General features: G+C 42.9%; 1 protein-coding gene across 1 annotated transcript; it reads left to right on the forward strand.

Annotated features, from left to right (window-relative positions):
* Window positions 1–2,010: 2,010 nt before the first annotated feature.
* LOC146570436 (leukemia inhibitory factor receptor-like) lies at window positions 2,011–6,129 on the forward strand. Its single transcript, XM_085279436.1, has 11 exons — window positions 2,011–2,032; window positions 2,074–2,219; window positions 2,311–2,461; window positions 2,548–2,811; window positions 2,921–3,047; window positions 4,060–4,196; window positions 4,278–4,423; window positions 4,513–4,666; window positions 5,093–5,206; window positions 5,307–5,397; window positions 5,845–6,129. Coding segments are annotated over exons 1-11 (1,353 nt in total). The 3' UTR covers window positions 5,846–6,129.
* The last annotated feature ends 7,383 nt before the right edge of the window (window positions 6,130–13,512 follow it).

The following is a 13,512-nucleotide window of genomic DNA, read 5'->3' on the forward strand; positions in this document are numbered from 1 at the left end:
CCCATGAAGTCTGCTTCAGCTTTTTTGAGCAAAATTCTAGGATATTATTATTATTATTATTATTACTATTGTGGACACAAATGGTCACATCTTCAGTTCACCTCACAACTTTACAGTGGGATTCCCAAAAAGTTGATCCTGTTCATCTGGATGTATCGTTTCAGTGGGAGAAATATTTCATTACTCATCCAAGTGACTTCTTCGGGCTTCAATCCAGATAAACAAAATCAACTTTTTGGGATTTCCTTACCTGGAAGAGTAAGCTTGCATCAAGACTTGCTTGATGGATTTTTCTTCTTTGCTTTTTTGCTTTTAATCTTTAGATATCTTCATGGGAGTCTTTTCTGTATGAGAAGGACAGTGTTCTCGAGCTGTAACCTCCTTCTTCTTTCTCCAAACATAAGCAGCATTTCTTTTGCGCAACATCTCTAAAATGAGAAATATCCTGTCTCAGAGTGATGCTGAAAAACTAGTTCATGCATTTATTACTTCCAGGCTGGACTACTGTAATTCATTATTAACAGGAAGTCCTAAAAACTCCCTGAAAAGCCTTCAGCTAATTCAAAATGCTGCAGCAAGAGTACTGACAGGGACTAGAAAGAGAGAGCATATTTCTCCTGTATTGGCTTCCCCTTTTTGGCTCCCTGTTAAATCCAGAATTGAATTCAAAATCCTGCTCCTCACAGACAAGGTCTTAAATAATCAGGCCCTTCGCTCTCACACTGCAGGCTTGTTGTTCCTAGAGTATTTAAAAGTAGAATGGGAGGCAGAGCCTTCAGTTTTCAGGCTCCTCTTCTGTGGAACCAGCTTTCAATTTGGATTCAGGAGACAGACACTATCTCTACTTTTAAGATCAGGCTTAAAACTTTCCTTTTTGCTAAAGCATATAGTTAGGGCTGGACCAGGTGACCCTGTCCTCCCTTAGTTATGCTGCAATAGACGAAGGCTGATGGGGGATTCCCATGATACATTGCATATTTCTTCTTCAGTCACCTTGCTTACTCAATATGTATTAACAGACCTCTCTGCATTGAATCAGACTTGTTAATAATCTCTGGCTCTCTTCCACAGCATGTCTTTATCCTGTCTTCCTTCTCTCACCCCAAACAGTCTGGGTTTTTCTCTGTATGTACTATTGTAGGGTCTACCTTACAATATAAAGCACCTTGAGGCAACTGTTGTTGTGATTTGGCGTTGTATAAATAAAACTGAATATAATTGAATTGAATTTAGCCAAAGAGATCTCATTTTGTCGTATCTACTAATGGACATACTTCTATTATGCGTAATTTTCTCCACGTGTCCTTAGCATACTTATGTCTGGCTTGAAGGCCTCTCTGCAGAAGAGAAGCTTTTCTTGGTCTTTCTCTGAGTCTTTGAAATCTTTTACCTCCTGCCTCTGGCAGACTTGTGCTGCAGTGTCTCTCTCTCCTCTATTTTTCAATGATACATCTCATTCCAGTTTTGACCTTTGGACATGCTGTGATAACTTTGTACACCAGTGCCTGCTTTGTAAACTTTAACAATGTATTTTTTTCTCAAATGTAAACTGATTTTATTTTGTTTATTACAGGGGTTTACAGAGGCCAAAACTCTTTTGTATCAGGTTGTGAACATGTTTATTTCTGCTCTAAAGTTGGATATTTTACCATGGGAGTTGATGGGTATAACTACATTACAGGACATTGCACATGACGGGATCACCACAATTTTCTGCCTCATAGCTTGATGCTCAACACTGGCTAACACAACATGCACTTCAAATACGATATCCAATTTTTTGTTGGTGGCTCATTGTTTGAATTCGAGAACTGAAGTAGTGTTTGAACCTGAAAATGTCTAATGACATCAGCTCTAAGAAGTGGATTGCTATAGTAGGTTCATTCATCCACCAGCACAGATAGATATGACAGTCTTTAATAAAACATCAGTATTTGATGCCCGGGCAGTGACGACACTATTGGCACCACTGGCTGTGTCCTCACTGACTGCTGTTCAAATAGCCCAACGATGACTGTGAAGAATTGTTCAGGTCACCTTAACCATAAAATGTCCTGTGGTCACTTCCTTTAGGTGTTTTGCGTTGTGGACCTCAGAATGTGACTCTTGACTACGACAGTTTCCTGTTAAAGTGGGAAGATGACCCTTCTTGCTCTGTGATACGAGATGGGCTCGTGTACGAGCTGCAGCTTCTCATTGCAGACAAACCTGAACACAATGTAAGAGATTATTATGGGTAACTATAATCCTCACTTCTGTAGCCTCCAAACAAAAAGCTGTTCCTCTAATGTGTTTATGATAATGTTGTAGGGTGAAGTTGTTGTGGCACCTGCACAGATAGGATCTACTCATTCCTGGAAATGGACTTCCCATTTACCATCGCAGTGTGCTCGCCATTCAGTCCGGCTCAGGTCCCAATACAACAACCAATCAAGCCCATGGATGCAGAAGACGCTACCTGGTTAATATTAAGTTCAAATCATTTGATCTTTTTTGATTCTTAAACACTTTACAGTCTCGTTTATTCTTATCACTGTGCTTCTTCAGACCAGGGTGAAATACTGGTTCTCCCAAGAGACCAAATATTGGAGGTGGGCAGCACAGCCACATTCTGCTGCATGGTGCCAGATGGGGAAAGTATTAAAACAATGTTTCTATATGACTACAAAGGCACTAATGTAACAACTACAAAGATCAGTGAACATGTGCACTCCCTGACTGTTCACCTGGACCAAGAATCAGAAAACTATAGTGATGTAATATGTGAAACAACCAAAGGAAACATCAACGGAGCCAGTTTTCACGCCAGCTGTAAGTATGATGTAGCATTTGAGATTGTGGTTTCTCAAATTGATCTTGTAAATAAATGGTTCTCTTTTAAATGTGCTTCTGTTTTTCCTGGTATTTGCCACAAACTTAGATCCTCCTGATGACAGTGATCTTAAGTGTGAAACCCGGGATCTGGAATCAATCGACTGTTTTTGGAACGTAGGAAGGGCAGCAAACGAACATCCTGCAATGGAAAGAACATATCAGCTCCAAGGAAGGTATAATAAGACCCAACCACCCCTAATATATCTACAGTCTCCTGTATGGAAGCATCTGAGGGTGTGAATCTTAAAATAAGACACCTCACTGGACACCTTGTTAAAAACCACTGCAGACCGTTTCAGATTCAGAAGAACAAAAAGTTGATGAACAGTACTTTTAGATGATCTCGATGATCTGTAGTCAGAAGTTACAAAAATGAGCACTTGCTATACAACTTCAGTTGCAGGATGATTTATTGGGGGAAAAAAACCTGAAAAAATAATAGTCAGAAAGCAAAGTGCTCTACTGCGAGAGCATGCAGACTCCAGTGCTATCACAGACAGACAGGCTGCCCTGTTTACTACTTTTAGTTAGAGTGAAAATCTACAACATATCAGGCCTTGTCAAAACATTCCCTTTTAAAGTGTGCCACTCTCCTTTGTAAATTCCATGCATATCCAAGTATAAGCCACACACACACGCAGAGATGGTTAACACATTATTTGAAAACTAAAATAAAGTGCCCAGAATAAACATAGTCCAAAAAACAAATTGATTAATTATGGGATAAACAGTAGTTATGCTTCTCACAGTATGTAATGCCATATAGGTCAAAAGTCAAAGTGAGTTTACAAAGAGAACGTCCTTGATGAAATCACAGTGGAGTTGTTTTCAGGGCTATTCTTCTTTAATTTCACTTTATATGATTTGCAGTGAAAACTGCACACATTACACCTCGTCACCAGAGTTCTTAAAAAACCCAAAAACCTGAATATTTATAAAAGTAGTTTCAAGCAGTTGAGAGAAATGCTCTGATTTAAAAGACCATCAAAGCAAAAACATTTTGGGATCTATAGACTAAACTTTAAAGCACCAAACATTATTGATTAAGCAATAAGGAGTTCAGTCAATGACAAATTTAAAATGTACTCTTACTTTGCTTCCTAGTGAATGTGCAGTCCTGCTAGCCTCTGTATTTGTTTAGTTGTAAATATTTAGTAATAGCGGTGTATATTTTTTACATTTTAGCTCATGCATCAATGGACGTTCAGGTAAATGCTCGCAAAACGTAAAGCTGGATGCAGCTGAGAGGAACTGGACCTTAACAGCAACTAATCGGCTGGGAAAGCTCGAGATCCATGACAACGCGGACCTGACCAAAAGAGGTAAAGCTTTGAATAAAATTTGGTTAAAATGATTATTTTTAATCTTTAAGATCAGCTGATTGTTGTGATCTCTTGTTTTAGTGCACATGGTTGCTCCAGACAAAGTGGCAGCTTCAACTGTGAACCCCAGAAACATCAGTCTGAAATGGAGCTGGACTGTGCAGAAGTACAGTAATCTCAACATCACATGCCAAGTAGATGTCAGTGATGGAAACTCTAATACCAAAGTGAGTAGATTAAAAAGGAGGCTAAGGTATTGGCTTTTCAAAGTAAAAGTCTTCACTGAAGTCAGCTAACATAATTTTTGTCCTTGTAGACTGAAAACATTGGAGTTGGCCTCACAGCTGCAGTCATCAAGGACTTGATACCACACTGGGACTATGTTGTGAGGGTCCGATGTGGAACAGCACAGCATTTCTGGAAATGGGGTGACTGGAGCAAAAGTGTCAAAATCTGCACGAAGGGTGATGGTAAGTATTTTCTTTAAAAATCATAGGGTTTTAAATAAAACTGTATGATGAGATACAGATGAGTCAAATCTTTTATACAGTCTGAGTAAAGTCAGGTCATATGAAAGTAAGAAAAAGTTGCTGCTTCTCAACTGATGTGACTTCAGTAAACATTTACCTGATGAGCTTTTGGTCTCAGTTGATTGATTAAAGTCTCTTACTGAAGTAAATGTGGTGCTCATTTTGTAAATCATGGTCCCACTGGAGTCATAAAAACACAGCAATCTATCTTTTGATTGATTATGAACATTTCTAGAAGAAAAATATTTAATCTGCAAGGTTTGACTCCTGATTTTGTTTCTCTACACAGAAAGATTAGCTGGTTGCCTGAAGATCATAAAGATGTGTTTATGTTGTAATATTGGTGGTCACTCTGTCTTGATACAGTCGCTCTTGGAGCTACCAGCCTGATTGAAAAGAACCTGAACATCAGTTCGTACACCTTCATGATAAACGCACAAACAGCAGTTTCATCCAACACCGTTACTTTGAATCCATCGAGTAGGTTACTTTTTTCATCTTGAAGACTGTTTTCTTTAATTAGACTGTCAACTGTATCATTTTCTTTGATTTACTTGATGCGTTTCATTATTTTCACCAGCTTACTTGACAGTGCTGACCTTGATAGCCCTGGGAGCAGTTTTTATTATTCTGTCCATCTGCACAATCCTCTGCTACAGACACCGGGTGTGGTAAGCAGTGCACATTTGCCTCTTTTGTCTCCAAATCTTTGTTTGGCATTTATTTTCATGCATTCTATCACCCAACAGCATCAAGCACAAAGAGAGCATTCGGCTAAACATGTCAGTTGTGGTCCGATTTGGGAGGGAACCACAAACTACAGAATCCAGCATTGTTTAGGCAACGTCACGCACCGATTCAATATTAATTTTAGTGACCCCATATTGACATATCTGTAAGAGAATCAGGATATCTGTCGGGGAACTGTTGTTTCTTTTGTTAGCTGATATTTCTTGTGTGTTTCAGGTCAGTTTATGGACGCAACGAGGAGTGCAATAAATTACTTTCTGTCTGGCTGCTTAATGCTACCTCTATACTCCACACAACTGTACTACTCAGTTCTTTATTAGTTTCCTTGTATATTGCATTATCATGAGGTCATTTTCTCTGTTTTTCAGAATGAACATGTGTTTGATCATCATCACTTTGGTCAGAGTCACTACAGCGAGGTCATGGATGTTCCTGAACTGCATGATAATTTCTGACCACTAGAGCCTGTTGGTAGCCAGGACCTGATGTGTTGTACCTTCTCTCCATCTTCCAAAGATGACTACAATAGGCTTCTGCAGAAACCCCGCCATGCCCCACTTTACCCACAGAGGAGTAACCACACAGTCCCATTTCCTGTGTGTCCACATACATTTTATTACTACCAAGACATCTGCATAGCTGCTAGATGTGTGAACACATTTAAACTTTACACAGGAACTTTAGACATCATTAACTACAACAGGGGTGGGCAACTCCAGGCCTCGAGGGCCGGTGTCCCTGCAGGTTTTAGATGTGTCCTTGGACCAACACAGCTGATTTAAATGGCTAAATTAGCTCCTGCAGTTCTCCAGAGGCCTGGTAACAAACTAATCATGTGATTCAGGTGTGTTGACCCAAGGTGAGATCTAAAACCTGCAGGACACTGGCCCTCGGGGCCTGGAATTGCCCACCCCTGAACTACAACATAGTTAATCAACTTCATTATCGTCTTCGGCTAGGGTTAGGGCTGGGTTTTGCTTCAGTCACATGAGCCAGTCACTGGCTCTCTTTCACAGCATGTCTTTGAGCTGTCTTCCTATCCTCACCCCAACAGATTGTGACAGATGATTGCCCCTCCTTGAGCCTGGTTCTGCTGGAGGTTTCTTCCTGTTAAAAGGGAGTTTTTTATTTCCATTGTTGCTCAAAGGGGGTTGTCTGATTGTTGGGGTTCTCTTATTACTGTAGGGTCTTTACCTTACAATGTACTGGGCCTTGAGGCAGCTGTTCTGATTTGGCTCCATATAAATAAAATTGAATTTATTGATTAGATAGTTTGTATTCTTTAAATTTGTTTTTATTGTTACCTATTTATTGGTTTTATTGTTATGTATTATAAATGCTGCTACCAAGAGCTCTTTCTAACAGCTGATGCTCAATGACAATAAAGGTTTCTGATTCTGAACTGAATTGATTTGTACCTTCTGAGGACCAAAGAGGCACATACTTGTTCAAAACCTGTAAAAGGTATACATTAGCACCCATTCTTTTATTTGTTTAGGTGCAAAATCAAAAGGTTGTACGTGGTTAAACAGACTGTTGCGACCAGCTGTTGCTCCTGATCCTTTGATTCTGACCTGGTAAGACACGAGACAGAATACTTCACTTCCCATGTTCCTCCTTATTTACACATGCGCATGGGGAGATGTGCACAGTGCTCCTGCAGATCTGAAGGACGCTCCTTCAGTCTGTTACATTTATACTCTAAGCCCACAATAAATTTAGAACACCTTTGACCTGACCCCCACATGTGACTATATCACTGAATCCATACACACTATCCTATGACCGTTGGTATGTGCAGCTGTCTTGTCTCTTATCTACATATATCCTGGCTCCACATTCCTCCTGCTATTCTCAGAAATGAAAAATGTCACATTGCCCTGTTTATTTCCCTGTTTCCTGCTTAAGGCCAGGTCAGAAAGCGGTCACAGTGCAGATACATATGGACACATTCTGGCGCCTCTCTTCCTATGTTGTCTATCCCCACAGTTTCACATGAGCCATAGTTTCACATGATTTTCCCCCTTGCTCAAACTATTCATACTTTATTATTCAACTGCATCTCTGCAGACAGAGGCCTCTCTTTTTTTAAAAAAATCATGCAAGCCCTACGTATTATCCACACAGAAAAGGAAAAATTTGGCAAAATATTATTTTTTCTATGAGATTTGAATCCCTTCATATTTGAAAACCACTCCTCTAAGGCACTGTTGTACCTTTGTGGTCTGTTCATTACACAGACTACTGGCCAGTCATTCCTGCTTCTCTTTAGGACACAAAGAGGAAAGGTTACTGCTCCTATGACAAAACGTATCCCTCAAGTTACCTTATTTTCTAACACCTCAGTCGCCCAACCCTAGAGACTCGTCAGAGATCATCTGGCGACCACTGGTTGCCATGTAAAAATGTGTGTTTCCTGACTGGCTTCAAATGGGCTCCGGAAGTCGTTCGTTTGAAACTGATGTAGTGCTTTGGTTACTAGCAGGTCTCTAAAAAACACTTGATAACTCCTCTTTGAGCAGTTGTGAAATTGTGAAGAGTGTGACAGAAACCAGAAACTGGTAGTGTTCACCTTCACAGTAAAAGCTTTGCCTTACCATTGCAACCAATACATTTAAACGATGCAGCTTTTACTCTGAAAGGAATCTTCTGTGTTTACGGTTTTAGTGCCCTTACTCGGAAACTAAATGGAAAGTGTTTACAGAGAATTTTCCATGGAAACTACAGTCAACCGTAGCGATGGGAATTGGATCCAGTACTAATGATTCCTTGGAATCACTAGTCTGCCTGCCTATCGATCCTGTTTATTGGTTCTTGCACTGTCACTATGATCAGCTGATTTCAGTTCATGTGTCAGACTGGCTCTGCCATCACTACAGAAACTAAACTGGTCATGTTGGAGCTTCCACAGCATGTCTTATCCTGTCTTCCTTCTCTCACCCCACCTGGTCGCAACAGATGCCCACCCTCCCTGAGCCTGGTTCTGCCGGAAGTTTCTTCCTGTTGAAAGGGAGTTTTTCCTTCCCACTGTCGCCAAAGTGCTTACTCATAGGGGGTCATATGATTGTTGGGCTTTTCTCTGTATTATTATAGGGTCTGCCTTACATTAATAAGAGCATTGAGGCGACTGTTGTTGTGATTTGGTGCTGAGTAAATAAAACTGAATTGAATTGAACAAGTATTGCACACCAGAGTGACCTTAGAACCGACTGACTGATCATTAATGTTTAGCCTATGTTAGTGAAAAATTTGATGAGAGATATTTTCCTTTGATCTGTGTTTATAAGAACCAAGAACTTACCTTTGATTCAATGCTGTAAACCAGTAAAACAATAAGCTTCCAAAGTGCTTTATGTGATGCTTTGATTGTGTCTGGTTACTGCCAGAAACTTGGTTGTTGGTTTCCAGAGAAACAGTAAAGCACCATGAAGACTGTGTGACCTGCGGTGTTGATTTTGGCATGAGTAATGAACACTAGAGGGAGCCAGCTCTGCATTAATGATGAGCTGTCACACGTTGCATGCCAGGAGTGTAAAGTGCATTTACACAGCTATCATAGCTGGACTGGCCATCGGGCATACCGGGCATTTGCCCGGTGGGTCGCTGGCGATTTTTTGTTTTTATGGGCCGATGGATTTTTATTTTTATTTTAGGAAGGGTATATATAATGAAAGGTGTTGGATTGGCCAATTGGAAATGATCGACTCTGGGCTGGACCAATTACAGCCGAGGAGGCCAGATGCACCCTCCCCCTTGTTTAGCAATCACGTGATTTTCACGCATTGCATGCCGGGAACTCGTGGCAAAACAATCCAAGTACCTGTGAAGGTTCTGTCATCCAGGTCATCGTAGTCAAAGGAGCTTGCAAAGAAAAGCATCTGGACTTCTTTAAGTTACTTGAAGACGTTTCACCTCTCATCTGAGAAGCTTCTTCAGTTCTAAGGTCAAATGGTGGAGAGTCCCAGATATAAACCTAGTGGGAGTATCCCCCCACAGAGGGACAAAAGGACCCCCTGATGATCCTCTAATCGCCTGAGCCAAGGTGTGAAACTGGGTGTGGGTCCCAATCAGCCAGAGTTTCTGGTGTGTTCATTGTGAAACCTGGCCCCACCTTATCATGCGAATTCCTGAGGTCAGATGGCCCAGGATGTGAGTGGGCGTTAAGGCGTCTGGGAAGGGATCTCAAAACTGGATTATAGATGGCAGAGAGTTGGTGTCGTAAACCCCCGCCTCTGTTCAAAGATGGTCGCTCACAGTGGACATAGATGGCTTCTTTCACTCCTCTTTCAAACCATGTCCTCTCTGTCCAAAATGTGAACATTGGCATCCTCGAAAGAGTGACCTTTATCCTTAAGATGCAGATGGACTGCTGAGTCTTGTCCTGTGGAGGTAGCTCTTCTATGTTGTGCCATGCGCATGTGAAGTGTCTGTGAAGTGGCAAGCTCCTTTGAATCCAAGTACCGCATCAAATGCAAACATTTGAGGCACCGCAAAATGATCATTCTCCGGTTCCAATACCTTCTTGTTTTTTCTTTGCCGCACAAAAAAATAATGTACAAAACAAAAGGAGAACAATGCCGGTCCGTACAAAGACAGACTCGACGAAAAGACAAAGAAAAGATACAAGGAAAAAATCAAAGGAGTGAAAGGTTTAGACCCTTACGAGCACACAGAGTGGACAAAAGACGTTAGCGTGCTGCCCAACTTTCACCATGCTCATATTTATAATCATACGGTTCTTGGAGTGAGTGCATACACTCATGAAGTTTAGTAACTTCAGGTCACTGCAACAAGCCCAGGTACAGTTTACCGACGGACAGGTGCAGGACCTTGAAATGCACCGTGTAGAACGAAAGACCATCGTACGAACAAAGGTAAGTTTACCAGTCTCACAAATCGTCGTCATAAATACACATTCGTTAACCGTTTATTAATATAACCTTTGAGCTTAACGGTAATTAATTAGCAGTGGAAATAATATCTGGTAGCATAACAGAAATGTAGCAGTGACAATAATATTGTATGTTGTAATCGCACTGGACAATTGGTGATACAAAGCAACTGTTTTATCCTGTGAATAAAAGTATATGTTTTTGTCAATGTACCATAATAACAGAAGCGAAACGCAATATTGTGTCAGGACAATTCACTATTTATGCACAATAAACAAAGGAGCGACAAGGTAAGAGGACGGAAGGGAGAGGTAAGTGACGGACAAGGTAAGCGACTCATGTTGTAACTGACGTCAGACGCCGGAGATTTTGGCGGAAAATTAAAGCAAATGGTAGTTTAGATTTGAACAAATTCATTTAAGCTTCAGTATTACCAAATACACTTATCAACTGTCTTATAACTAACAATATTTGTGTAAATAATCTCCAACACCCTGGAGAACAACGGGGAGAGTTTAGAGACTCTCCAAGATTATATTGATCAGTGCTTTCAGGATCTCGTGATGAAGAAGACCCAGTGTGCAGCTTCCCCGGCCAAACCTGAGACGCCGTCGTCGAAAAGACAACGCCCGGCAGATTCCCCCGGCTCAACATCGCCAGCCGGCAAAGATATTGCCGACATACTGGAGTCAATCGACAAGTGATTGTCCAGTTTCGACGCAAGGCTGTCCTTGGTGGAGATTCTTCACCGAGAATTTAAATGCTTGCGAGAATCCCTGGAGTACAGCCAGCAGCAGGTGGAAACGCTTGCTGCTGAAAATGCCACGCTAAGGGAGTCGGTGAAATGTCTCACAGATAATGTTACCCAGCTCAATAACGAAAATAAAAAAATAAAAGAAACAGTTATTGATCTACAAGCTCGTAGCATGCGTGATAATCTGGTATTTTCTGGTATTCCAGAAGCCGCTGGAGAGGACGCGGAGACCACGGTAAAAAGCTTCATCAAAACCCACCTGAAGCTGCCGGAGGACACTGTGAAGAACATCGTCTTCGATTGGGTACATCGCCTCGGCCCCATTCGGGCTACGGCCGGGAGGCCACGTCCTATCGTGGCCAAATTCGGCCACTTCAAACAAAAGCAACATGTGAAAAGCCGCGGCAGGGAATTAAAAGGAACGGACTTCAGTGTGAACGACCAGTTCCCCAAAGAGATCTTGGAACGACGCAGGGTCCTCTTCCCAATCCGACGCGGCTTCATCCAGAAGGGCTCCCGCGCTGTCATCGCTGTGGACCGGCTGTACGTGGACGGACAGCTCCACCGCGACCCCAACATCACTCCGTGGCTGTATTAACCTCACACCAGATAAGAATCAGCTGCACCATTTCCCTATCCACTCACACTAACTTGCATTAACATCTGTTTAACTTACCAGTATCAAATCGCATCTTAAAGTGTGATTTCATAGCAGAATTAACACCGTCACTCTCCGTCAGTGATTTAATTGGAATGTTTACGTTTTGTTTTTGTTTTTTTTTCTTCTCGTTTTTTTTTCTCTCTTTTCCCCCTCTTGGTTTTATGCTGCTCACCCCTGTCCTTGGTTTCTTTCTTTATTCCTTTCACTGCCTCGATCACCTGCTTCGACACTCATCCACAAACATCCTTTATTTCGACACATACGCACCATACGCTCAACGGCAGCACATTTACTTCAGTCAGACAGCGCACACAGTCGTTTAGGACACACACACTTAAGCCAAGCCTACTTATATTAGTAACTATGCATACACAAAGTCAGACTCAGGGAGCATCTCGCCACACATTTTTTCTCTCTCTCCTTCTCTTTATTTATGAACAAGTGACGTATTCTCTCCACCTGTCTAAGCGACGCACACAGCATACATCCCTAGTTATACACAAACATCTATGGGTACACTGAGGTTCATTACATGGAATATAAATGGAGCTGGCTCCAGAGAAAAGAGGTTAAAAATATTTAACCAACTCAAAAAACTACAGGCAGATGTTGTCCTTTTACAAGAGACCCACAGACCTCTTAGAGGTTCGAATGAACTTAAAACACCTGAGTTTCCTAATGTGTTCTCAGCTTGTTATAATTCTAGACAAAGGGGAGTAGCAATTTTAATACATAAAATATTAATTTCACAGTACTCGATACAGTTGAGTACTGTTGGCTCTGTTGGCTCTCAGGTGACTGTTTCCTCGCGGCTGCGTGCAGTGGGGCTAGGGGAGGGTCTGTGCTGACGGACGTGGGTTACTGACCTGGTAGCCTGGCTGCCCCTGGGTGGGTCCGGGATGGGCGTGAGGTTCTGGGGGCGCTCCGTCTCTGGGCTGGGGCCCTGGCCGGGCCTCGGGGGCTTGGGTCCTGGTTGGTGTGTTGCTGGGGTTGTGGGCGGGTGGGTGCATGGGGGCCCAGCCCTGGCGCAGGGTGCCCCCGGTGCATCGAGCCACCTGGGGGGCTCTTCAACTGGTGGGGGAAATTGTCACACCTTGCAGGAGCTTTCCTCTCCTCAGGAACTCTCTCTGCAGGAGGGGGAGATACAGGAGAGGTGGAGGAAGAGCTCAGCCTGGGCGTCTATTGTCTTATGTAGTCTGGAAGATAAGTGGATGGTGGGGTGGGTGCAGTTTTCTCTGTGGTGGGGTTGGGTGGACTGTCCCGGGCTCTGTGGGGCTGGGAGGCGCTGCTGCACTGGGCCCCGGTCTGGATGGGCCTGGGCCCCCTTTCCCTGGCGGGTCGCAGAGTATGGGGGTGCCTACTGGGGTCAGCGGGGGAGCTGGCCCCAGGGAGGGGTCACTTGCCCCTCCCTTCCTTCCCTCCCCATCTCCAGCTGCCTCCCTCTTCCCGCTCCACCACAACCACCCACACATGCAGGACCTTGGAGTAAGGGTATGTCACCAGGGTGCAGAGGAGGCCACTCCCCCCTCTGTCCCCTTCTGGCTGCCTCTGCCTCAATTTTATCCCACAACTTAGACATTCACATTACTCACACTCTCATTACGCATACATATAGGATCTTGGGGGTGGGCACGATACACGGAATCCAAAGTACCATCAGGGTGTACACCCCACCCCTGGCGTCGTTGCCCACCTCTCAATGTTAAATACACGTAGACATTGAGGGCTA

Source organism: Mchenga conophoros, linkage group LG7 (genome assembly GCF_057382185.1).
Source record: "Mchenga conophoros isolate Kocher_MC1m ecotype Shallow Benthic linkage group LG7, M_conophoros_male_GT1.1, whole genome shotgun sequence".
NCBI classification, from domain to species: Eukaryota; Metazoa; Chordata; class Actinopteri; order Cichliformes; family Cichlidae; genus Mchenga; species Mchenga conophoros.

Bases quoted from the DNA above. Each gene is read 5' to 3' on its own strand.
- LOC146570436 (XM_085279436.1), top strand. From the start codon at position 2,011: ATGACTGTGAAGAATTGTTCAG. The intron at 2,220-2,310 runs GTAAGAGATTAT...ATAATGTTGTAG, and splicing joins CAGACAAACCTGAACACAAT to GGTGAAGTTGTTGTGGCACC. The intron at 3,048-4,059 runs GTATAATAAGAC...TTTACATTTTAG, and splicing joins ACATATCAGCTCCAAGGAAG to CTCATGCATCAATGGACGTT.